The sequence below is a fragment of the Plasmodium gallinaceum genome (assembly GCF_900005855.1).
Source record: "Plasmodium gallinaceum strain 8A genome assembly, contig: PGAL8A_v1_21, whole genome shotgun sequence".
NCBI lineage: Eukaryota > Apicomplexa > Aconoidasida > Haemosporida > Plasmodiidae > Plasmodium > Plasmodium gallinaceum.
In genome coordinates, this window is record NW_021628323.1 from 49,103 (window position 1) to 76,006 (window position 26,904).

Here is a 26,904-nt window from a genome sequence, read left to right on the forward strand (position 1 = left end):
GCAATTAATAAATCAATATACTAATAAGATATAACTTTAACAAATATAATTTTGTAAATTTCACTTTTATTATAAAGCAAATAATTAATATAAAATATTGTCCATAATCCTTTACATGTTTTCTTACCATACTAAATATTTAAGTATATTAAATATAATATATTCTTAATAATAAAATTATATTATATTTTAAAATATTATATCTAGTATTAAAAATTTAATATGAAATGAATTATATCATTACCATGTATAGATAATAGAACAATTAACTTTTATATTTTTTATTACATAATGAAAAAAAATAAAATAATATTTTTTTAATTTAAAATTTTTCCTCTTATAAAATTTGGATTAATAAAATAATTTTCTTATATTTGAAGTATATTTTTTTTGATACTTTATTTTTTTAGTCTACTAGCATAATTAAAAATATGCAATTACATAAATATAGCAAAATTTACATTGTTTAATTTTTATTACAAATTTATGCTAATTTCAGTTTGCAGTATATAATTAATTCAATTTTTCTACATTTACTATATTTTTAATTTTTATAATTGATAAAACAATTAAAATTAATAATTCTATATTTTTTAACATATAAGAATTTCATTTTAGATTTTATAAAATATATAATTATTTTATTTTTTTTTATTTTTCAAAATACACTGTTACGTAACATTATTCTTTATAAAAATAATGAATTATCATAATGTTGGATATTTTTGTCATACATATCTACATATTTTTTTTTTTCTCTCCAATTTAATTCTCAATATTTATTTTATTTCTATTTAAAGTAAAAAGAAAATTTAAATATGTATTACTAAAAGAAAAAAAAAAAAAAGAAATAATTCTGTTAAATTAAGAAAAGTCAAAATTATAAAGGCATCATAAACTGTAGACATTAATATAATAAACATTACAATAAAAAAAAATATAATAAAACAAGCTGTCAATAAGAAACCATACTTTTTAATTAATTAATCTCAATCTACTTGAGTTTTAGTTTATTTGCAAAAAATGTTTATCGATATTTTTTATATCTACTAATTTCATTTAATTTTCTAATAATTATTTATAATTTTCCAAAATTTATTTCCCAGAATCATTTTTTATTAATGTAAAATTTTTATTTTGTACATATATTAAAATAAAGGTCCTTAAAACGTTCATTTATGATTTCATTAAAAATTTAACATGTTTTTTGTAGCAAATGAATATTTTTTTAATCCTTTAGTCACATGTAAAAATAGAGTAAGCCTCTAAAAAAAAAATGATATGAAGAAACGCAAAACAAAAATTAAATTTAATTATGTCCCATTATTCCTATTATTTAAAAAATAATATAAAATTTATAAAATAAACAATTATTTAAATATTTTTTCTTGAATGAGTAATTTTTTAAAATAGTAAGGTAATTGATTTGTTAATTAAATGTTCAAAGATTTTTATAGTGCATTAATAGTCAAATTAATAGAAAACATGCAGAAATTTTTCTACCTATTTTATTTATAATAAAATGAATTTAAACAAATAACTATATATGTCTCATATATAATTATCTATTTATAATATGCTAAACATATTTATTATGTATTTCATAGTCTTTATTACATCCATCAATAGTTTTTATAAAATTATAAAAAAAAAAAATGCAAAACTAATTTTTTTACATAAATTTATTATTATTGTCACGCATATTTTGTAAGAATACATATTCTACATTTCGGAAAATATGCAGTTTTTTTATAAGAACCTTTGTGATTTTTTTATTTCTACAGAAATTTCTTGCACTTGTCACTGTAGATATACCTTTATATATGTCTATTAATTATCTTTCATACACACATAACTATTTAAAATAAGAAACTATCATTATAAAAATTCTAAAAAAAAAAGTTAATGATGGCCTCTATAGACAGTTTCTTAACATTCATTATTATGCTAATTTAAAAAAAAAATTAGAAATATTCTATAAGTCATTACATTAAAAAAAAAGTTCATATATCTTTATAATGAAGTTTATTTTTATATTTTCCGACCATAAGCTATGATTTGAATTTATGTACGGTATAAACATGTATTAAATTTCACAATTGATGTCTCTAAAAAAATATTCTGTTTAATAATATTATTTTATAAAAAAAAATAATATTATTTTATCAATAATAAATATTTATTCAAAGTTTAATTAACAATTATAAATCTTACTCAACATTTTTAATAACCTTAAGTTATAAAATAAAAAATAGAATTTATATATAAACTATTTCGAAGATGTACTTAAAATATTTAGTAGAGTATTTCCAAAAAAAAAAAAAAAAAAAATTCATTAAAAAAAAAATATATATTTTTTTTTTAATTTATAGATTATATTTATGGTGATTTCTATATAAATAAATTATCGTTTTAAAAAATATAAAAAATAATTTTTCATCCTTTGTATTTTTAGTGCAATCTTATTATTAAACTTGAAAAAGACATAATTCTATTTTTTTTTTTTTTTTTCAAGAAATAAATAAGATTATTATTTTTTAATCCCCTTTTTGTATATTTTAAAAATGTTTAGTAGTGCGAATCCTATAATAACTTATAATGATTCATTTAAATGTAGCATAATAAACTCATATTGCTATAAAAAGGGTTTAAAAAAATACCTAAAAAATTCAACATTAATTAGTTACATTAATTAAATAAATTTATATTTAAGTAAACCTTATTTTTAAAATTCTATATTGATTTCTTAAAATTTCTTAAAATATCTTAAAATAATTTAGTGATACAAATTAAATCATATGATCATAAGAAAAATTTTTAATGCAATTTTTAATTTTCTTTCCTAAAATACAAAAACATTCCATTAAAAAAATTAATTTATTATTAGTTATATTATTGAAATATTATTCATTTGAAACTTAAAATATTATTTTTAATATTTAAAAAAAAAAAAAAATGAATCTTTTTATTGACCATAAAAGAAAACCTAAATTATATCTCATGAAGAATATCCTAAATGTAAAGCAACTATGAGAAATATAGAAGAAAAAGATATTTAGAGATTTTTTAATATTCAAGGAATATAGATGAGAAAATAATTTCTTTTTTTTTTTTTTTTTTTAGTAGTATATTTAGTTTCTTTAAATAAATTTGCAAAAAAACTGAAAAAATTAACTATTCTACAATTAGAATTTTATTTTTTACTTTAGAAAGGTTATAAGTGGTATATGTTATAAAATAAAAATAAAATTTTATAAATTATTTTATAAAATTTTGATAAAACAAATACCCAAATTTGATACCTAAAGTTTCACTAATAAAATATGTATTATCATTCAAGATAAAATAAGGTATATTTTAGTTTATTACAAAAAATTTGGTAAAAAATTAATATATATTAATAGTTCATATAAAAATTTATATTACTCCATATTTTTAATTTTTATATAATATTTTATGAAAATTAAAAAAAAAAAAAAAAATCTACAAAACTAAAGTTTAATGTACTGTTATATAAGAAAATTTTCGGAAAATATTTACAAAGCATTTCTATATTTCAAAATATAATATATAGTTCCTGCACGATTTATGTTTTTTATTTGGCATTGTAACGTAATGTCAAATAAATTTTGAAAATCCTGTGTTAAGAAAGCTAATTCTGTTGATACATGGTTAGCATACAATTTTATAAAATTCTTGAAGTTTTTTCTACTAAAAAGTTGTTTGATAAATCTAAACCCTTTCAATTTAGGCATTTTGTATGTCTTTTTATTTAAAGCAAGTTCAAAATCATCCAGAAATTTTTTATGGCCTTTTACCATCTTCATTTTCATATTTGAGAAAAAAAAAGTTGCTAAATCATCTACAGATCCATGATAAAAATGATTATCTTTTATACAATTACCAAATACTTTTGAATTTCCTTCCTTACTATATATATCATATTTTCCACTACGTCTTCTTAGTCCAAGTCTTTTATTTTTATTAAAAACATAAAAAACTCCTTCTACTGATCTTGTTATATCAGAATTGTAATAAAGATCTTTAACGCCTAACATACCAAGTAAATTAAAGTCTTGTATGGCTTTAGCTTCATTAACAGAAGTTACTAATTTTTTATTATCTAAAAATTTAAATTTAAAGTTATTTGCATCTGAAAAATTCATTTTAGCTTTATTTTCTTCTAATGAGTAATCTCCTTTTTTACTTGCTTTAATGAAAGTTTTTAAAGGAAAAATTGCACTACGAATTTTAGTTTTTTCTTTATTAACTATAATAGTATCCAAAAGATTTATGTAATGACGATCTGCAATAACCCTAATAAATTCGGAAGTTAAAGAACTATAGCCTTCAAATATATTTTTAAAATAACTTACATAGGTTCCATCATTTGACATTTTTTTTATAGTATTAGAGTAATAGTGAAGTAAATATATAGTAAGTGCTCTTTTTATGCATGATCTGTCTAAAAGATCTAATGATTTAATATCAAAAGTTGACATAAATTTCATAAGATCTTTATCATTGTCAAAATGACTGAAAAAGAAATGAATCCATTTACCTAAAACCTCATAATCTTCATTATGAGCATGAAGAAAATTAGCTATGGTTAAATCCCTTATATTAAAACTAGACAAACTTTTAATACATGTTTGTCCTTTTATAGCCTTCTGAAAAATAAAGGAAAATATAATTGTTAAAAAAAATAACTTTTTCATTTTTTTTTTATTTTCTGTTTAAATGGAAATAATAGTAACTAACACAATAATTTATTTTTTTTTATAAGAAAATAAATATTTTATTTTTTTATACATATAAAAACTTTAACATTTCACTTTTTTTTTTTTTTTTTTTTTTTTTTTGTAATTTGGATATCAAAAAAATTATATATTAACTAAAAATTAAAGTATTTAAGATTTAATTCTCATATTTTTTGAAAAAGTTATAGAGTAACAAAAAAGTTAATAAATAATTTAGGACATGGAAATTTTAAAAGTTTGTATCTTCATGTTTTATTTTTATATATCAACTAATACTATTATCTCAAACTTAGTTATTATAATCATTAATAACCATTAAAAACAAAAGAAAATAAACCAAAAAAAACACTTCCTCTTTTAATATATATACTTTTGTAAAAGAGAATTATCCTTTGCACTACATATGCATAAAATTTCTTTTTCTTTTTAATCATACTTTCTTTTTAAAAAAATTCTAATTAGGTGAATGAAAATTATAGACATCTTTTAATTTTAGTTTTAATGTCAAATAATGGAATATTAAAAGGATTTATTATAGGATTCCGTAAAAAATAAATAATATGTATTTTCTGCAAATAAGGTGCTCTATAATTTTTTTTTTTAAAGTAATTCATACTTTTAAAAAACATTATATATCTATAATGATTAAAAATATGCATTTGTTTATATATTTCTTTTTAATGCGTCTATGTTTCATAAAAAAATAAAATATACAAGCAAATTAAAAATATATCATTCATACGCAAATATTCAGTATTAAGAATATAATAAATTTTAAACATTTGAATTTTATTATATATAACCAAAAAAAAAATATTAGGTTAAAAATTCATTAATAATCTTAAATAATCATAAACTTAAAAATAAAATACAAATAATAAAATAAAAAATAAATTTAACAAAATTTTAAAATTTAAATAGAATACTTATTCCAAAATAGTAAATGAAAATATAAAATTTTTATTCAAATAAATTTTATTTTTTTTTTTAATTATTACATAAATCTAAATTTATATGTATAAAAAAACTTTAAAAACATCTATTTTCCAAAATTATATTTTTATTATATAAATATTTTTTTTTAATTTGCATATTATCTTAAATAAAATATGAAGGTGTGTAATTTTCTATAGTAAATGTTTTTAAGTAATAATTTTTTTAACAAAATAAAATTTTTCCATATTTTTTATTTTTATTTACATAATTTTTTTTTTTTTTAAAAGAAAATTTTTAAACAATGCAGATTAATTTTTGAAATAAAAATACTACCTCTGGTAACTTAATATAATATTCTTGTTTTTAGGTTTTATTAAAAGAAACAATTTGTAAAATTTGCAAAACAAATATAATACATGATGAATACTACAATAAATTTAAAAATATTCGTATTATTTTAATACTTAACCTCACGTAATTTAAAAAATTAAGAAATTTATGTTGTATATTTTGAGAAATTATAATTTCTATTTATTGAAGACAATTATTTGTTCAGTGAATAAAATAAAATACATAAAAAAATTACAAATTAAGTAAAATTAAAAATACACTATTCAATTTTTTAAATTAATCTTTTATATATATAGCACATGTAAGCTGTAAAATTTTAAATATTGAATTTGACATAAAATTGTAGTTTTTTTTTTTTTTTTTTAATATAGTTTCTTATATTTTTTTATTAAACAAGTATTCTTAAGACAAAATATTAATAACAAACGATGAAAAATAAAAATTTTAAAAATTAATTCATAATGTATAAAATAAATTACTTCTTTTTAATAATAATAAATGGAATAATAAAAAAATATTTTAAGAGAATGAATTATATTTTTATAGTTTCTATATTCCACGATTAGGATGTTTAGTTGCAAGAATTATATTTTTCTTTCTTTTTTTTTATATTTAAGAAAAAAAATAATTTAATTTTAATTCTAATTATATAATGAAAAATAAATAAGGGTTTTTGTTCCTTTAAATGATGAAAAGTTAATGCACAAACAAATTCTCTCTGTTACATAAAATCACATGGTAATTATTTGAAGTGTCAATATGTTTATAAAATTTTTTAAAGAGTATACATTCATTTTCATTTTAAATCTAATTTTTTTAAATTAAATTTTACATTTAACAAATCATTTTTTTTTTATAAGTGTTGTATATATGTATTTTTTTTTTCTAAAAAGATCTATTATTTATAATGAAAATTAATTTTATTTAATACGTATATATCTGGTATTATTTTTAAATTACAACATTTATAAATATCCTCTAATAATCTCCTATTCATATTATTTGGATTTTGCAGAACAATTTCTTTTATTATTTTTTTAGATTTTTCAAATTTTTTCTCTAAGGCTAATGTCAAAGCTATATATGTATTAATATAATTATTATTTGGATAAATATTTTGAGCTTTCAGGAAACTATTTAATGCATCTAAATTTCTTTTCATTTTTAAAAATATAATTCCTTGTAGTACATAGAAGTCAATTCCTTCATAATAATTTTTCTTCGCATGTTCTAGACAAAGAAGAGCTGTTTCATATTTTTCATTATAATCATATAGTAATGCGGAATATAAGCATATAAGGGGATCTGTAGTATTTAATTTGAGAGATAAACTTAAATGTATATTTGCTAATTGAGAATTCCCACTTTGAAATAATATAACACTTAATAGCAAATGTGCCTTATAGTTACAAGGATTTATATGAAGACACTTTGATAATGCTATAACTGCTTTTCTTATTTTTCCTAAATTTTTCATTTCACACGAATAAAGAATGTATGAATATTCATATAAAGTATTGAACTCCGTTGCCTTTCTAAAAAAATAAGAAGCTAACTCTTTCTTATTTTTTAGCGAAAAATAATTTCCAATAAGACATAAGAAATATTCATTGATTTCTTTCTTTGGATAACTTATTAAAATATATTCTATTTTGCTTAATTTCTTTAAATGCCAATAGCATGTGGATAAAATTGGCAAGTGTTTTGTATAATAATGTTCAATATCATGAACTTTTTCAAAGAAAAATGCAGATTTTTCATAATTTCTAAGTAAAAAGTAACATAATCCTTTAAAATAAAAAATAAGAATACTAAAAATTGGCTGATTTTTCCACTCATCTAATATAAATAATGATTTTTTAATATTATTTGAATATAAATAAAAATAAAAATTTCCTATTGTTGATATATCATATATTGCCTCTTTTGAAATAAATTTACTTTTATTATTTATTGGGACATTTGCATCTTTTAAAATTTCCATCCAATTTAAAAAAAAATTATTTATTTTTTCTTCTTCTATTAACGATAATATACATTCAGAACTTTTTATATTTATATTTTTTATTTTCCCTTCTAATTCTATCAATTCTAAAATGTTATTATCAAATTCACTATTATATTTTTTCTCATGTTCTTCTTGCTTTTTAATAGATCCATATTTCCACAGTCCGTATGTATGAAATCTAAAGTTATAAAATTTTGAAATTTTTTTTATTTCTTCCATATATTTACATGAATAAAAGTTGCTATGTATTAATAATAGTTTTTTAAAAGAACATATCAAAAAAGGACATGTTTTATAACATAAATAATAACAATAAGATGATATATCTATTAATTTTTTTTTTTTTATTTCGTTAATAAATTCTTTTTTAGCTTCCTGTTCATACAATTTTCCTAACAAGTAATATGCAGAACTGTAACCTGGTAATGACTTAACATTATGAAAATTATATTCATAAATTTTTAAATCCTTTTTTTTATAGTTTTCATATAAATTATTATTGCAGTTATATATAATAAAGTCATGGTCTAGTATCATTAAAACAATTACTTTGTTATTTTCTTTTCTGAGTTTATAACAACAATAAATATATGCATATTTCATTAAATTTTCACTATTGTCTTTTTTACATATTTCTTTCGTATATTTATATAAATAATTTAAGTTATTATAGTTTAAATAAGATTTATTATCAAGTATATATTTTTTTATATTTAATTTATTTTTATAGCAATATGTTTCTATAAGGTCTTGATATAATCTTTTTTGAAACTTTAAATTATATTTTTTTGACAAATGAAGAGCTATTATTAAGAAATGGATATAAGATAAACATTCTTCTATCATTTTTATTATTATAGATTTTTTTTTTTTTTTTTAACAAAATCAAAAATTTATTACACCTTGTACTAAAAATAAATTTATAAAGAAATATAAAGTATTCAAAATTTCATTAAAAATTCTTTTTCATTTTAGAATCTTAAACAAAATCAAAATAATATTTCCATATAATACTTATTTTCATTTAATGTTATTTTTTATTTTTTTGTAGTTTCACTTATATTTTTAAATTCAAAAAATTAAAATTATATTTTATAATTTTTTCTTATAAATTTATAGAAAATATGAATCCCATTTTTAATGTTTTTTTTTTTTTTGTTTTCATAATTACCTAGTTTTTCATTTACCTGATTACTTAAAACATTTCTATCTTTTTCTTCATTTTTCATTGTATGTATAAACATTTGCAAACTCTTAAAATTTATTAATATATATATTCTGTTTAAAGTTTAATAAATCATTATTAGACTTTTGTCCTTTTTTTTTTTTTTTTTATTCTTTAAAGTAGCATAAAGATTTTATTTTTAAATATAAATATTATAATTAAAAAAATACCTTAATCATCTTAATATATTTATATTTTACCAGAATCTAAAGACTTAATAAAATAATAAAAATAATGAAATTTCCCTAAATTTTATTAATGTTAAAATAATTAATAGATATAATAATCTTTTTCATGTCTTTTTTTTTTTTTTTTATTGATTATTATTCATAAAATATATTTTAATTATTATACAGTAATTTTCTTTTAATTATAATTTATTTATTTAAGATATAACTAAAGGTAAATAAATCTTTAATAAATTTAAGAAATATAATGTTGCAATTTTTTTTTTAAATCTTGTCTTTCTTATTTAAAGTTTTCAAATATTTTATATTCATCAATTGTTTATATTCCTTTATATGAAAAAAAAAATCATTTAAAAATTAATAATTATATAATTATATACATAAAATTATACAAATTTATGAAATCTTTTAAAGCAAAAAAAATTATTGAGATAATATTTTATAATAAATTTTTTTATTTTTATGAAGTAAAAGGCTTAACATATTTTAATACATTTTTTCTTTTAATAGAGATAAAAAAAAAAAAAAAAAAAACAGTAAAATAATAAAATAATTCATATACAACATATAGAGAATGTATTTCTTGAAAAAATAGCATCTAGTAAAAAAAAAAATATTTTTAATATTATAATAATAAATTTTCTATAAATTTTCCACAAATAATATTCTTAATAATTTATTATAAAAATTGCTGTAATATATACGAAATTAAAAGTGTGTTCTTAATATATGTAGAAATATTAGATGTTCAAAGACAAAATTTTCATTTTCTAGAATTTTACATCTTTCTTTTTCCTTTCTTTTTTTTAAATATTAAAAGTAATTTTCACTATTGATTTAATAAATACAATGATTTGTTTATTTTATTTTCATATTTTATTCTTTTACATTTATATATATATATATATATATATATATATATATATATATATATATATATATATATTTATATTTATTTATTTATTTTTTTTTTTTTTGTATGTTAAACACATAAATTATAAAAAAAAAAATTTAATAAAACATACAGAAAACATTTTCTAATTAATAATAATGTGTTTCCATTTATATATGTGTTTCATATATTTTTTTATATATTTTGCAATATTTTTAAGAATAGTTTTATAAACAATATATAAATATACATAAAGTTAAAAAACATTAAACAAATTTGCAAAAGAATAAAAAGCATATGAATAAAAAAAAAAAAAAAAAAAAAAAAGTAAAATAATAATAAATTGGCTTTTATTGATTTTTTATTTTATTTTTTTTATCATCAATAAAATATTATTTTTAGATATAAATATACATATTTGTTTTTTCTTTTTTTTTTATTTATCTTAATTTTTTTTTTAAATATAGACATTACTAAGAAGTCAATCATTTTTATTGAAATGTTTTACTATTGTTTTTAATATTTTTTCAAGAATTAATTTCATTATCATTATATTTTTAATTTTATTTTATATATATATATATATATATATATATATTTATTACTATATGAAAAAAAAAAAGAAAGATTTTTTTTTTAACTATTTAAACATAAATCTACTAGTGTGAATATTTTAAATTAAACAATTACATTTATGATATCTTTACTATAATTTTTTTTTATATTTGAATAACTTTTTTTTAATAGAATATAAACCTTTCTCAGTATTCACATTAAATAGTTATAAGCATAAATAGCATATGTTATTTTCTTTTTAAAGTTTTTTTGTCAAAAAATTATTTTTTTTTTATTTTTTTTTTTTTTTATAATAATAAAAATGCCAAATGTATATTTGCCTCAAATTTTATGGCACAGCAAAGATAACAAAAGAAGTGATCGCATTTACTCAATTGATATACAACCATATCCAAATTATTATAGTGTAAAAAAATTACATAAAAAATATGAATCATTTAAAAAATTTTTAAAAGAAAAAAAAAAAGATGATATGAGTTATGGAAAAAGTGAAGAAAAGATAAATAATAATATAAGTACATTAAAAGTCGATAACGACATAGATTACATTAATACTAAATGTACAAATAATAATGAAAAGACTATTATAAATGATAATACGATTAATGATAATTTATTAGATTCTTTAAAGAATGACAATAATATCAATGATTTAATAAAAGAAGATTATAGTAAAATAACTAGTTTAGTAAGTGAAACTAATTCTAATACTTTATTAAGTGAAAATAATATTCCTAGTATCGTTAATAAAAAAAAAGGAATAAAGTTTAATATAGCTACATGTGGTGCCGATGAATTTATACACCTATGGAGAGTATATATAAAAGAAGATTTATCAATAAAATGTTTAAGTAGATTTATAGGTCATAATGGTGAAATAAATTGTGTTCGTTTTAATAAAAATGGAAGATATTTAGCTAGTGGAGGTGAAGATAAATTTTTATATGTTTGGGAAAAAAGCAAAAAACCTAGAAACATTCCATTAGGTTATGATATAAGTTTCTTAGATTATAAAGAATGGTGGACTAGAGTAGGATCATTTAGATGTAGTGGGGTTATAAACAGTATTATATGGTCAAATAATGATACTTTATATATAGGAAATGAAGATAATAATATTAATATTATTGATTTTGTTAAAAATACTAATTGCAAAATAAAAGTTTTAGAAGGTCATACCGGTATGATCCAAGGTATATCAATAGATACCAACAATGAATTCTTAGCTTCTTTAAGTGCTGATCAAACACTTAAAATTTGGAAAAAAAAAATAGACGGAAAATCATGGAAACTTGAAAATTCTATTAAAAATATAAAAAGAGACGAACTTGAAAAACGCAATACAGGTTTTATCTCAGATGAAGAATGTGAAGATAATGAAAAATATACAGAAAAAAATGAAAATAATACCTGTAGAAAAGAAGGAAAAAAAGAAACTGAAAGAACACAAAAAGGAAACCATGAATTATCAGAACAAGAAATACAAGAAAAAAAAAAAGAGAATTGGAATGATGAAGAACAAGAAAAACAGGAAAGAGAACAACAAATTGATCAAGATAAACAAGAGGGAGAATATGAAAGAACAAAAATACAAAATCAGGAAGAACAGGAAGATGAAGATGAAGATGAAGAAGAAGAAGAAGAAGAAAAAAAGTTAAAAAGATGTCTGTTTTCAAGTGAAGAAATGCTACCATCTTTTTTCAGACGTATAGATTTTTCTCCAAATGGTGAATTTTTGGTTGCTCCTAGTGGTATTCAATTTGAACAAGTTGAAAAAATTAATGAAAAAAATACAAAGTCAGAAGAAAATACAAAACCTAATTATCAAATAAAAGCTTATAGTTGCTTTTATATATATCATAAAAATTTGTTTATTAAATACAATATTCCATTTTTTACAATATTTTCACAAACAAGTCATTTTCTAGTAGCAAAATTTAATTATAATACATTTAAATTAAGAACACATCAAAATATTCTTAAAAGATGCTACAAGCATTTAATAAATAGTAAATTTGATACAGACGATGTAACACATTCTAATAAAAAAAGAAGAGTATCCGATGAAACATTATTTTTTAATGAATTAAAAAATAATGAAAATATAATAAAATTAAATTATGAAAAAACTTTGTTATTTAATGATTTTGAAATTCATGACGACGTAAGCCAAAATGTTAGTAGCACTATAACAGATAGTGATAGAGAGTTTAACTATGAAAAAAATTCATATCAATCTTCTTCCAAAGAATATATTTTATCAGATAACTTCGATAAAACTATAGAAATTGAAAATAAAAATTTTTATGAAAAGTATGATGAAAAAGAAGAGGAAAAGAAAGAAAAGGAAGAAGATGAAGAAGAAGATGAAGAGGAAAAAGAATATGAAGATGAAGATGAAAATGATAATGAAGATGAAGAAAATGATCAGAAAAATGAAGAAAATGAAAAGATAAGCCAAGAAGAAAATGATCATAAAAATGAAGAAAATGAACAGAAAAATGAAGAAAATGAACAGAAAAATGAAGAAAATGATCAGAAAAATGAAGAAAATGAACAGAAAATTGAAGAAAATGAACAAAAAATTGAAGAAAATGAACAAAAAATTGAAGAAAATGAAAAGATAAGCCAAGAAAAAAATGATCATAAAAATGAAGAAAATGAACAGAAAAATGAAGAAGAAAAAAATGAAAGAGAAAATGAAAAGGATAATCATGATTCGGGAAATATATATATTAAAAAGGAAAATGAAATGGGAATAGAAAAAGAAAATGTAAAAAAATTAAATATAGACGAACATAAACTAAAAAACTCTATTAAAAAAAAAGATGAAACAATTAAAACCACAAATTATTCAAGTAATATACGTAATGATGATCATTATGATGAAAAAACAAATGATATAGATATGTTATGTGGAGTTAAAGATAAAAAAGAGGAAAGATTTATATATGCATTAGGTACTTTTGATGGAAGTGTGTATTTCTATGATAGTGAAATTCTAGATACACCAATTAGTATAGTAAAAAATATGCATCTATGTCCAATCACGGATATTTCATGGAATAATTTGGGAAACATATGTGCCTGTTCAAGTTCAGATGGTTATGTTAGCTTTTACTATTTTCATAAAAATGAATTAGGGAATATTAAATCTTATAAAAACTATTATTTTGATAAAAAATGTAATGATTTAACATTTGATCAAGATTATTTTGAAAATATTTTTTACGATGAAGTAGAATTTTTAAATAAAAATGAATCAAATGATTATACATCTAGTGAAGATGATTATGATGAAGATGAGTTATCTTTAAATAAAGAAGAACCAAAAGTAAAAAAAATTAATTTAATAGTGGGTAATGCTGCAAATTTTGTATTAGAACAAAATACAAAAAAGTGAAATATACTCATTTTTCATTTTTTTTTTAATATTTCGTTCTTATAAATTCAATAAATATAATAAATTTTTTTATTTTAATTTTAAATATTATTTGTTTTTATGTATATATATAAATAAATATATATATATATATATTTCTTTTTTTTTTTTTTTTTTTTTTTTTTTTTTTTTTTTTTTTTTGTATATCACTTTATTAATGTTCTTTATGCCGTTTATGTTTACACATACATATATATGTAAAAATATATACTATTTAACAAATAATTTAAACAATTTAATATAATCTATTTTTTTTTTAGTTGTTTTATTATATATAGTAATTTTATTAAAAAAATGAATTCCTGGATTAATAAATAAAACATTAAAAAAATGAGATATTTTCTTTTTTTTTTCAATCATGTGAATTTTTACAAAATTGTTCACCACATGAATATTTGCATTATTATGTATGAATATTTCTAGTAGAATATTTATATCTGTATTATTTTCAAATACAATTTCAAATATATAAATCTTATTTACCTTATAAAATATATCTTTTGGTTTGCTTAAGTATATTCTAATATTGTCTGTAATCATTTTTTTTTTTAGATAATGTAAATTATTCACACCTTTACCACCGTATCTTGTAAAATATAATATTTCTATGTTCGCTATATTTTCATCATTTAGAGAATTTAAAATACTTAATTTACTTTCTTCATCTTTTACACAAAAAATTATTGAGTATTCATCATTTTGTTTGAAATAATAAATACCATTATGAACTTTTAATGTTTCTTCATATTTAATTAATTCATATTTTAAATCTTTTATTACAAGATCATTCATCATTATATTATCCTCTTCTATATTTTTCACTACCACTTCTATATATAAATTATCCTTTTTATGTAATATATTCGTTTTTAAGCTAAAAGGATTTTTACTAATGAAGTTAAAATCTTTTTTTAATTTTTTTTTATCGTTTCCATTGATATATTCTACAACGCAACGTATTCTAAAAAGATAAAATAAAAATCCAAAGCATTTTAAATTTGTTAAGAAAAATAGCTTTAATCAAAAATATACAATAAATAAAATATTTTTTAAAAATTTATAATGTATCAAAAAAAAAAAAAAAATAATAAATACGTTTATACAAAAATAAATATTAAAATAAAACATCAAAATAATAATTAATATATAAGTGAATATATATATATATATATATATATGTTTTTATTGTTTATGTAATTTATTTTTTTACGTAAAAATATCAAGGAAATCAACTGGAAATGAAGTAATAAAATCGAAAAATGAGTTAGGTAGAACATTAATTTGTCCTGTATTTTTATAAATATTAAATGTATTATGCTTCATCATAATATCAACATTTATTAAAGTTAATGTGATATTATTTTTTAAATTATTTGAGACATTAATATATGATTTGAAATTCTGACCGAAATAAATTTTTTTAGAATTCACAAGAAGACTTAAGCTAAATTCGTTTGATATGTTTATATCATCATTTTTATTTTTTTCAATATTATCATTTATTATATTATCAATTTTAAATAAATTCCAAATATTGTAATTCAAAACAGGTGGACATAAACGAAGTAACTCTATTTTTATACCTTCTTTAGCTTCATTCATTTTATTTATTATAAATTATCATTATTTTAGAAAATGTGTTTTTGCTCTTTTGTTTTTTACTTGTTTTTTTAAATTTTTGTTTTATTTTTTTATTTCATTTTTTTATTTCATTTTTTTATTTCATTTTTTCATTTTATTTTTTTTTTTTTTTTTTTTTTTTTTTTTTTTTTTTTTTTTTTTTTTTTTTTGTTTTTTATGTCCTTTTTAGTATGCCTCTTATATAAATGACTTTTTATTTATTTTATTATATTTCTATTTTTATTTTTTGTATAAAAAATTTCCATATATTTAAATAACTTTGAATAAAAGTTCCAAATACATATTAATAAGTTATTTTTTTTTTTAATATATAAGTGAAATATCAACTTCCTAAAATATGTTTATTAAATATCATGTATTTTAATTAAATTATGATGATTTAAAAATTTATCAGAATTTTATCATCACATTGCATTAAAAAATTATAATATGTTTCATAAACATAAAAATAAATATTTTTTTTTCTTCAATAAATTTCAATAAAGAAAAAAAAAAGTTAAAGTATATAATTATTTAATTTATATACTTATTTTTTTTTTAGTTATAATTTTTTCTATCTCTCATTTTTTGGGGAATATAAAAATGACAAAAAATATATTCAAAAATGTTTAATTTTAGAAGATTACCGCTCTTTCATGAAGACCAAACAAAAGATACAAGTAACTTGAAAAAAAAAAAAAAAAAAAAAAATTAATATTAATATTAGATATACATATAAATGTATATATATATATTTTTAATTTAGGAGAAATAAAAAAATTTTTAAATAATTATGAAGGAATTTTCTTTTGTTCTTTTAATAAATTTATAAATGTCTTTTTAGACAAAATTCTTTTTATTGACCCATCAAATTTAAATGTTACAACAGTGAGTACTAACACACTCATTGTTAATTTTTGTTTTAATGATAAAACAAATAATCTCATTATTTTAGGGTAAATATTATATCATATTTTTTTTTTTTTTTTTGTTCTTTATTTTTATACAAGTTTATTGTTTCGTTTTATTATTTTTTTATTTTTATCACTTTATGTATTTTAAGATTACTGATTCAATATAAATGTCTATATTTTCTATTTTCTTCCTATTATACTTCATATTCTAATAAATATTTTATTTTCTTTTTTATATTTCATCTTCGTTGAATTAATAGAATATGTAATAATAAAATGTTCTATAATTTATATACATATATATATTTATATATTTTTTCGAAAAGTTTTTTATGATATATAATATTTTATATATAAATCAAACGAAAATATTTAAAAAGTTCTGTGAAAAGTACACAATACATTATTTTAACTCCTATTTAAATATTTCTATATTTTCAAAATTTATACATAAAGATTTTTATTTTAATATTTTTTACTTTTTTTTTTTTTTTTTTTTTATCTTTTAAGGAAAAGAAAAAACGCACTAATATGCAATATATACAACATAAAAGAATATAATTTCATTCATCTAAAAAAAATAAATTTAATTAAAAACTATGAAAATATAAAAAAAGCTTTAATTAGCAATTGTCTAGATTACATAATTACTTTAGAAAATGATAAAATTACATTTTATTATATAACTAATGATTATAGTATAAATAAAAGTGAATTAATAGAAGATGAAGACAATACTGAAAATGTATTTTTATGTAAAGATGATAATTTAGTAATTCTAAAAAAGAATTGTGTAAATATTTATAAATTGATAAAAAATACTTTATCTATTAGTTATGAATTTATTGAAAGTATTAAATTAAATTTTTCTAATAATAATAATAATAATATATTATCAGATGAATCAGTATTATCAATATATAATGAAGAAATAAACGTTTTATATATATGCCATAATTTGCTTAAAGTGTTATGTGTTTTGAACTTAAATAATAGAAAGTTTGAATATATTTTACTTGATAAAAAAATAATTGATTTATTTTGTGCAAAATTTTATTTAATTTTGCTTTTAGAATTTAATAAGAAATATTATATAAACATATATATTATATATGAAGATATGAAATTAATAGTTTTTAATACATCATTCAATTACATGTTAACAAATATTATCTTTTTTAATAATTTACTCTTTTTTATTATTGATGATTATGTTCAGAAATCTGAGACTAAAATTGATAAATATTACTTTTATGAACATTCAAAGAACAACTACATTTCTAAAGAAGAATGCGAAAGCTCTAGACTTGATAGAAGTGATAGTGTAAGTGATATCTTTATAGAATCAGAAAAAACAAAAACAAAAAATTTTGATATACTTAAAATGTACAATAAAAATATAAATAGAGGAAACGTAAGAAATGATGTGAATATAAATAAAAAGGAAGATATGATAAATGAAGAAAATTACATAGAAGAAAAAAAACCATATACTGATAAATTTTTTAAATTAAATAATAAAGTTTTCAAAAATTCTAAAAAGAAAATTAAAATAGTATTAAAAGAAAATAATATGAATGAAATTATAAACATTTTTAAAAAAAAAAAATTATTTCATTGGTTAATCAAATATTCCGAATTAAATAAAAATTATAATTCTGTTAATTTTGGTTATGTTTATAAAATTTATGCAGATTTTTTATTTGAAAAAGAGCAGTATGAAAAATCTTTGTATCAATATATAAAAACTATTGGATTTTTAGAAACTTCTTATGTTATTCATAAATATTTAAACTTAGATTTATATGAATATTTATCTATATATTTAGAAAAATTACATGAACTTCATCTTTTTAATGATGAACATACAATGATGTTATTATCTTGTTATAAAAAAGAATGTAAAAAAAAAAAAATGATAACTTTCATAAAGAATTATAGGAACAAAATTAATTTAAGTAAAACATATAAATTTTTATTAAATATTGGCTATTATAATGTAGTTTTAAAATTTTCCAAACGAAATAAAGATCACTTAACATATATATCTATCTTAATAGATAAATTTGAAAATTATGAAAAAAGCTTAAAATATATCTTTAAATTAGATGTAGAAAATATATGTATCTTATTATTCCGATATGGATATAAATTTATTAAATATTTTCCTGAATTAACTATTCATTTATTAAAAAAAATTATTAAAAAATATAATTTAAATTTAACCATTTTTATTCCTTTATTTATGGATAATATAGATTTCCTATTTATATTTATCTTAAAATTTCTGGATAAAAAAAAGGAGGAAACAATTATGGATAAAAATAATAATGTTGACAAAAGATCACTTTATATTAAAAAAAAAGTTAATGATCATATTATAAATAATATGAGTGATAATGAAAATTCCATTAACATAATAAGTAGAAAAAAATTAGAATTTGATATATTCAATGGTGATTACGATTATATCTTATTTGTTACAGTTATGCAAATACTTTTACAAAAATATAAAAAAAATGAGAAAAATACCATTTTAACACATAATATAGATAAATTAATAAAAAACATGGATAAAAATATAAAATTTTTATCTCTTTTGTTATTATCTATATATAATTATAATAAAGGATTATTAAATATATGCAAAAAAATTAACAAATTTCATATATCTTTTCTATTTTCTATTAATAATGCAATTAAAGTAATAAAAATAAAATATAACCAAAAACTGCTTTTATCAAAAAATAGAAATAACAGTAATTATCAACTTATGGATAAACAGTTTCATAAAATATTGAACAAACAATCTCACATATATATATTTAATACTTGTATTCAGCATTTCAAATTAAACTACTCATTCTATAATTATATTTTTTATTATTTATCCTTATTAAATGATGACAAATTCCTTATTAAATTTATAAAAATAATAAAAAAAAAATCTACTCTATCATTATTAAATTTAATATTAATTTTACAAAAATATAATAAAAGTTATGGATGTCTAAAAAAAATTGTTATTTCCTATTTAAATAACATGGATCAAAATATAAATTCAAAATATGCAGAAATATTAAAAGATAAAAAGGAGTTATATAAAGTAAAAAAAAAAAAATTAAGGAATAAATGCAACTTTCACTTAATTGAAAATACATATTGCTCTCTGTGTAAAGAAGTATTATCTATACCAATTATTCATTTTTTATGCAACCATTCATATCATTATTATTGTTTAAATGAAAATAAAGTATGCATGTTATGTTATAATAAAGATAATGAAAAAAAATTACTAAAGGAAAAAGCTAAAAATGCTGTCAATAATTTTGATGAATTTTTTAAATATTTACAAGGGTCAACAGATAAATTTTCTTTTATCTCGAATTATCTTTCCTATGGTGTTACGCCTAATAAATGAAAATTCATATTAAAAGTTATATTTATATAATACATTATTTTTAATTGAAATTATATTATTTTAATAATTTTATAGGTAAATATTATAATACTTTCTCATATTTTTAAATTTTCTCTTTTATTTTTTTTTTTTATTATAATTTTTAACTTTCTACTTAACGTAAAAAAATATTGATTTTTTCTATGGCATTATATATCCTCAAGATATTTTATATATATTCATATCAATTTTCTTATATTAAAAAGTTTATATAATTTTTTATAAATATCTCTAATTGTAGAATAAAATCATTATATATTTATTCCTTATGTCTTTCATAATTTTATACATTTCAAATTTTGCACTTTGATTAATTTTGTAATGAATTAATTAGATTTTATAAAGAATATCTCTTTTTGTATATTTTCTTTTTCGTTTTCATTTACCATTATTAATTTATATTCATTATTAAATATTTAATATTTTTTATTTATTCAATTAAAACTTTAAGAATTATTTTAAAAAAAAATATATGTACATATTATAAATTGAAAATTTTTGCCTATTAAATAAAAATTAATATAAATTTATAAATCTAAAAAAAAAAAAAAAAAAAAAAAAAAATCATTATTACTTTAGTAAAATAATAGAATTCTTCATATCTCAAATATAGATTTTTAAAATTTTATTAATGTGCTAATGCATGAATTCTTTCACAAGTAATTTTATGATAATAAGAAAAACATCAATTATATAAAAGTTAATTTATGTTTGACCATTTTGTTTTTGCTTTACTTTGAGTAGCTTGATCTTTTTTTTCGTTAAACAAATCAACTGATAAAAAATCACGAGGATTGTATATATTTATTGGATAATTAGATGAATATACATCAATATTAAATATTTGCATAATTTTTTCTAAAATGCATGGATTTTTATATTCATTTGAATTAGTAATATTTTTATTAATTGTTAAATTTATTTCATATAATTGTGATAAATCATCTATTTTTTTATTTAAAGTATCAGAATATTCATTTTCTCGTAAGAAAAATATTTCATCAAAATTATTTTCATCTATATCAATATTCATAAAATCATTATTTTCAAAAAATTTTTTATTATTAAAGATTTCTTCATTTAAATTTTTTTCTTTATTATTATTATTATTATTATTCTGTTCTTTATGTAAATTATTAATGTTTTTATTTGTTTTATCTTTTGTTTTATCTTTTGTTTCTTCTTTTTCATCATCATCTTTTTTTGAGATATTTTTATTTACTTCGTTTTCAATATTTTTCTTTTTTTTTTTATATTCTTTTGAATTATTTTCATTTATTTCATTTTTATAATTATTTTTGATTTCTTTATCTTTTAAATTATATATATGTTTTTCTTTTTCTTTCATATTTTCTCCTATTTGTTCTTGTTTCAAAATGTCTATATTTATTTTTTCATTTTTTTCTTCGATATTTTCTTCTCCTAATTCTTTTTTGTATTTTTTTAATTCATTTTTTCCAACTAACAACTCTTTATTTTTTTTTAGTTCATCTAGGCATAAAGTATTAGAATGTTTTTTATCTATATTTCTTTTTTCATTATCTATAATAAAATTTTCTTTTAATGATTCCACAGATGAATTATTGTTTGTTTCTATCATATCATCTTTTTCTATTTTTCTCTTTTTATAATGGCTAAATATGTTCTCCTTTTCTAATACTTTTTCATTATTATTATTTTCATTTATTTCTACTTGAAAACTAGTGAACTTTTTATGTTCGCATTTCTTTACTTCAGCATTATTATTATCTATTTTAGTTTCTTTATTAATATTACAACTTCTTTCATTTTTATTTATATTATTGTATTTTTTATCATTTAGCGATAATGTTTCAAATTCCTCTTCACTGGAAATTTCATAATCAACTAAATTCATTCTAAAACCAAAAAAAAATTCTAAGTTAAAAAAAACTCAAAATAACATACTAAAAAAAATTATCACATTTCACCTACATATGAATGCATAAGTGAATATCCTTATAATTTTTTTCTCTTTTTAATAAAAGTGTAAAAAATTAAAAAATTTTTTGTTATGAGATTTTATATTTAGTATTAATAATTTCACGAGTAATTATATAGAATTCTTCATTTTTTAAAGAGTGTTTAATTATATCAAACACATAAATGAAAATTATAAATTTTTCTTAATGTTTTTTTTTTTTTTTTTCAAGATTTTTTAATAAAACAAAAAAAAAAATTCGTTTTTAATATTTTGGGCTATATATAATGTAAACAAAGCAATTATAGGAAAAACAAATATAATTCATCAAATTATTTTAAAAATTATAAATCTGTAAATTGTGAATATATAAATAGAATACTTTTAAAAAGTATCTTCTTAAAAATGTATAACTATTCTTATAACTTAAATTATAAAAAAAAAAAAAAAAAAAAAAAATTAAAAATAAAAATTACATAAAAGTAAAATGTTTTATAATTTTTTTATCTTAAATAAAAAAACATTCTATATTCAAAAGAAATACAATTTTTATATAGAATAATTTTTTTTTTTTTTTTATCAAAATACCAAAAATTTTTAAATTAAAAAAATACATTCTTCAAAAAAATAAAAATGTACTAATTAAAAAAAAAAAAAAAAAAAGAAAAATATATTTTGTATTATTTTTTTAAATGCACTGACATTTATGAACATATTTCAAAAATGTATAATGAATTTTAACAAAAATGAATAAATTTTTACGAAACATTAAATTTTATATTATCTTTTTCTTTATTACATTGATGTTTATTTGTTTAAAAAATTTTGTGAAAACATTATTTGTTTAATTATTATTTTATTTGAATCATAATTTAAAATTTTTTATAAAAATAATTTTATAAAAAAGCATGGTTGCTAAAATAAAAAAAAGTGATTCTTTTTTTGATTCTTTTAAATTATTTTCCTGTATATTTATAAATGATAAGAAAAAAATATATATTTTTTTAATCCTTTTTTATTTTTATTATAGAATTCAATTAATATAAAGATAAATTAAATTATCAAAAAAAAATTGAATGAAATAAATACTTAGTAGCAAAAAAAAAAAAAAAGAAAAATTATAGGATATATTACAAAAAATAAGAGAAATAATTAAGTACATTATATATATGAACATTCTTCATTATTTCACATTTTTAAAGAAGAGTTGAAAATTTAATGATGAAATTTGGAACATATTATATGGACATAAAAAGGAAACATCTAAATTTTGCTTCAAAAAATGTTAATCTATCATTTTTAGGTAAATGAATTCTTAAAAAAAAATAATAGTATATAAAATTTTAAAATATAGATAGGTTTATATATTTTATTAATGAACAATCTTATGAAAGAATATTTGTATAATTTACTTAAGTAATACATTTTAAAAACTTAACATGTTCTTATATCAGTAAATTTATATATATATATATATATATTTATATATATATATATATTGAACTAATAATATTTTTTTGGTTATGTAAAATACAACTTTTTTTTTTTTTTTTTTTTTTATATAGAAAATAATATAAAAAGATGGTATTTCACAGAGAGATATATACATTCAAAATTTTTAAATAATGAAAATGTTAAAATAAAGAAATTATATTTATTTAATACATATATGAATTTAAAAGAATTGAAAATATCTGAAATTGATGAAAATAAATTTCATTATTTACATAGAAAACCAGATTATACAATAGATAATTATTCAAAAGTTGACGAATTAAACAAAAGAAAAAAACTAAAGGAAAAAAAAAGTAATTTATTTAATAATCAAACTGCAAATCCAAATAGTTTAGCTCATATTGAAAACTTAAATAATATTATTAATATAAAAATAAATAACATATTTTACAAAACGAAAATATATAAAAATTTTTACACAATGAATAATCAAAAACATATTCAATGTAAAACAGGAAATATAAAAGAAAAAGAAAATATTGAAAATATTCAAAATATATCAAATCAAATAAAAGAAGAAAAAAATATAAAAGATACAAATATAGATAATAATACAAACAGTATATTAAATAATGAAGAAAAAAAAATCATTAAAACACACATGCAAATTAAAGATGTGAATGATGTAATTATTGATATAAAAAATGAAAAAAATGTAGTTATAGAAAAGAAAAAATATTCTTTTTATATTAGTAAAATAGCATTACTATTAAATAATTTATTTGAAAAACATTTATTATTAATGAACTGCTTAATAGCAGGTACATTGTATATGATTGCTGATATAGCATGTCAAATTATGGAGGTTCATAACAAAAATAAAGATTATGATTTTTTAAGAACTCTTAGGATGTCTTTCATTGGTCTTTCATTAGAAGGACCTATAATGACATGGTGGTATGGAAAAATTTTATCAAATTTTATAAAATCTAAACCAAATACATTTATATATAAATCACTTTTTCCTACATTATTTGACAATTTTATTTTTGGGCCTATTCATTTAGCAGTATTTTTTTTTTATAATGGTATATTAAAAAATCAGAAAAAATCGGAAATAGTTGATAAAATTGTAAATACAGGGATAAAAGTATTTTTAGTTTCATTAATGACTTGGACACCTTTAACTTTAGTTAATTTTATTTTTGTACCTAGAATATATCAAGCTACTGTTGTTTTTTTTGCTGATTTTTTTTGGGTTATTTTCTTATCTTGGTGTGCAAATAAAAAATAGACAAAATATATTATTTTTAGACAGATAGAATAGAGCTATATATGTATATATAAATAATTCATTTTAACATAAATTTTATTTACCTTTTTTATTAAAAAAGGTTAATATATTAAAATCTCTCAAATGGATAAAATAATATGATGTAAAATTAAATGAAAAAAAAAAAAAAAAAAAAAAAAAGAATAATAGTATTCATAAAAGAATATATATTATATAAATAAGCTATAGAATTTACAAACTAATTATTTCTAATAATATATAAAACAAGTAAAGGAATATGTTTATTTTTATATAAGGGAACAAATACTTTTTTTAAAAGGAGAAATATAATGTTGTGTTATTAGTTTTTTTAATTAAAAATTCTTAATTATACTATTAATTAATATGACATTTATATATTATAAATTCCATTAAAAATATATATATATATATTACATAATAATTGAATTAATTTATAGCCTTTTAATTTCATTTTAATTTATTTTAATTTATTTTAATTATTTAATTAACAAAATTAGTTATTAAATTGTTTTATAATCTTTTTTTTTTTTTTTAAAATATAACTTTTCATGTTTTTTTGTTATGTTTTTTTAACTTTTCTTTTAAAATACAATTTATTATTTTATTAAGTAATACACTTCTTTTGATTTGAGTAATATATGACAAAATGAATTTTTAAGTGCTTAACAGATGTAATATTATAAAAAAAAATATATATATAAATAAACATTAAAACCAATTAAGATTAAAAACAAAAAAAAAAAAAAAAAAAAAAAAGAGAATAAATGTGTATTATTTTTGCATTAAAAATATTATAGCAATATATAAATGAAAATTTTTTAAGTGTCCTATGTGAAATTACATTTAATATACAAATAAATATATTTATTTATGTTCCTATTTTCTACATTATATTTCACGTGTGTCTATATAAAATTTTATATGCATTTTTTTTCGTTTAATTTTGACGTTTTTATCCTAATATAAAATTTTTTTTTTTTTTTTTTAATTTTACTTCATCTCAAGATATTTTAAGTTTCATTTATCCCCTTTTATATTTTTATCTTTCATTAGAATTTTTATTTGTTTTAAAAATTTGATTGAAATATATTTTTTTAAAATTAAATGAACTAATTTTCTTTTTTTTTTTTTTAATTTAAAATTGCAATATTCCATCATTTTCTTTATTTCCTTATAATTTGTAATTTTTATCTTTGAACATTTTATTTTCATCATTTTCTAAAAATATATCTGACAAACTGCACCGAGTCTCTTCCTCCGAATTCTTTTTATACGATTGAGTATTTTTTTTTCTGTTAAGTAATGCCAATTGTATATTATCATCATCTTTATTTGATAAAGAAGAAAAAATGTCAATATTTAAACTTTTTTTTTTCTTATTTTTATAGATTTTTATATATTTTTTTAATATTGTATACCTTTTTATTATAAGGTAATTTTCTACTTTAGAATTATCTACTTTTTTTAAAACCATTCTTTTTTCATTTTCTAATATGTAGTGCATATCATCAGAACAACCAAATGAACTACTTTCAAAATAACAATTTTCATTATATACTGAACCTTTATTTTTTTTAATTATTCTTTTATTAATAATTTTATTAGTAAATATATCATTACAATCATTTATATCACTTCTACTTGAATCATTATCTTTCATTAAATTAAAAAACTCATCACTTTTTTCAAATAAAAATTTTCCATTTCTAGTTCTACTTATTTTGTTACATCCATTACCCATAATATTAAAAAATAAAAAAATTTATGTATTTTCAAATATAATCTTAATTATAAGAAAAAAAAAAAAAAAAAAAAAAAAAAAA

General features: G+C 16.9%; 8 protein-coding genes across 8 annotated transcripts; 3 read left to right on the forward strand and 5 right to left on the reverse strand.

Moving 5' to 3' along the window:
* Window positions 1–3,536: 3,536 nt before the first annotated feature.
* RAP2/3 (rhoptry-associated protein 2/3, putative) lies at window positions 3,537–4,718 on the reverse strand (the record flags this gene model as incomplete). Its single annotated transcript, XM_028674219.1, has 1 exon — window positions 3,537–4,718. The coding sequence occupies one exon, from the start codon at window positions 4,716–4,718 to the stop codon at window positions 3,537–3,539; it is 1,182 nt and encodes a 393-aa protein (XP_028530594.1).
* Window positions 4,719–6,945: 2,227 nt separating this feature from the next.
* PGAL8A_00022900 (anaphase promoting complex subunit, putative) lies at window positions 6,946–8,901 on the reverse strand (the record flags this gene model as incomplete). The annotated part of the gene is made up of 1 exon (XM_028674220.1): window positions 6,946–8,901. One exon carries the CDS (start codon window positions 8,899–8,901, stop codon window positions 6,946–6,948), a length of 1,956 nt encoding a protein of 651 aa, XP_028530595.1.
* Window positions 8,902–11,237: 2,336 nt separating this feature from the next.
* CAF1 (chromosome assembly factor 1, putative) lies at window positions 11,238–14,339 on the forward strand (the record flags this gene model as incomplete). The annotated part of the gene is made up of 1 exon (XM_028674222.1): window positions 11,238–14,339. One exon carries the CDS (start codon window positions 11,238–11,240, stop codon window positions 14,337–14,339), a length of 3,102 nt encoding a protein of 1,033 aa, XP_028530596.1.
* A 249-nt stretch (window positions 14,340–14,588) lies between these two features.
* Window positions 14,589–15,980, reverse strand: PGAL8A_00023100 (conserved protein, unknown function; the record flags this gene model as incomplete). The annotated part of the gene is made up of 2 exons (XM_028674223.1): window positions 14,589–15,339; window positions 15,589–15,980. 2 exons carry the CDS (start codon window positions 15,978–15,980, stop codon window positions 14,589–14,591), a joined length of 1,143 nt encoding a protein of 380 aa, XP_028530597.1.
* A 643-nt stretch (window positions 15,981–16,623) lies between these two features.
* VPS11 (vacuolar protein sorting-associated protein 11, putative) lies at window positions 16,624–20,333 on the forward strand (the record flags this gene model as incomplete). The annotated part of the gene is made up of 3 exons (XM_028674224.1): window positions 16,624–16,678; window positions 16,765–16,954; window positions 17,423–20,333. 3 exons carry the CDS (start codon window positions 16,624–16,626, stop codon window positions 20,331–20,333), a joined length of 3,156 nt encoding a protein of 1,051 aa, XP_028530598.1.
* A 739-nt stretch (window positions 20,334–21,072) lies between these two features.
* PGAL8A_00023300 (HCNGP-like protein, putative) lies at window positions 21,073–22,248 on the reverse strand (the record flags this gene model as incomplete). Its single annotated transcript, XM_028674225.1, has 1 exon — window positions 21,073–22,248. The coding sequence occupies one exon, from the start codon at window positions 22,246–22,248 to the stop codon at window positions 21,073–21,075; it is 1,176 nt and encodes a 391-aa protein (XP_028530599.1).
* Window positions 22,249–23,532: 1,284 nt separating this feature from the next.
* On the forward strand, window positions 23,533–25,060 carry PGAL8A_00023400 (conserved Plasmodium membrane protein, unknown function; the record flags this gene model as incomplete). Its single annotated transcript, XM_028674226.1, has 2 exons — window positions 23,533–23,614; window positions 23,877–25,060. 2 exons carry the CDS (start codon window positions 23,533–23,535, stop codon window positions 25,058–25,060), a joined length of 1,266 nt encoding a protein of 421 aa, XP_028530600.1.
* A 1,192-nt stretch (window positions 25,061–26,252) lies between these two features.
* On the reverse strand, window positions 26,253–26,822 carry PGAL8A_00023500 (conserved Plasmodium protein, unknown function; the record flags this gene model as incomplete). The annotated part of the gene is made up of 1 exon (XM_028674227.1): window positions 26,253–26,822. The coding sequence occupies one exon, from the start codon at window positions 26,820–26,822 to the stop codon at window positions 26,253–26,255; it is 570 nt and encodes a 189-aa protein (XP_028530601.1).
* Between the last annotated feature and the right edge of the window lie 82 nt (window positions 26,823–26,904).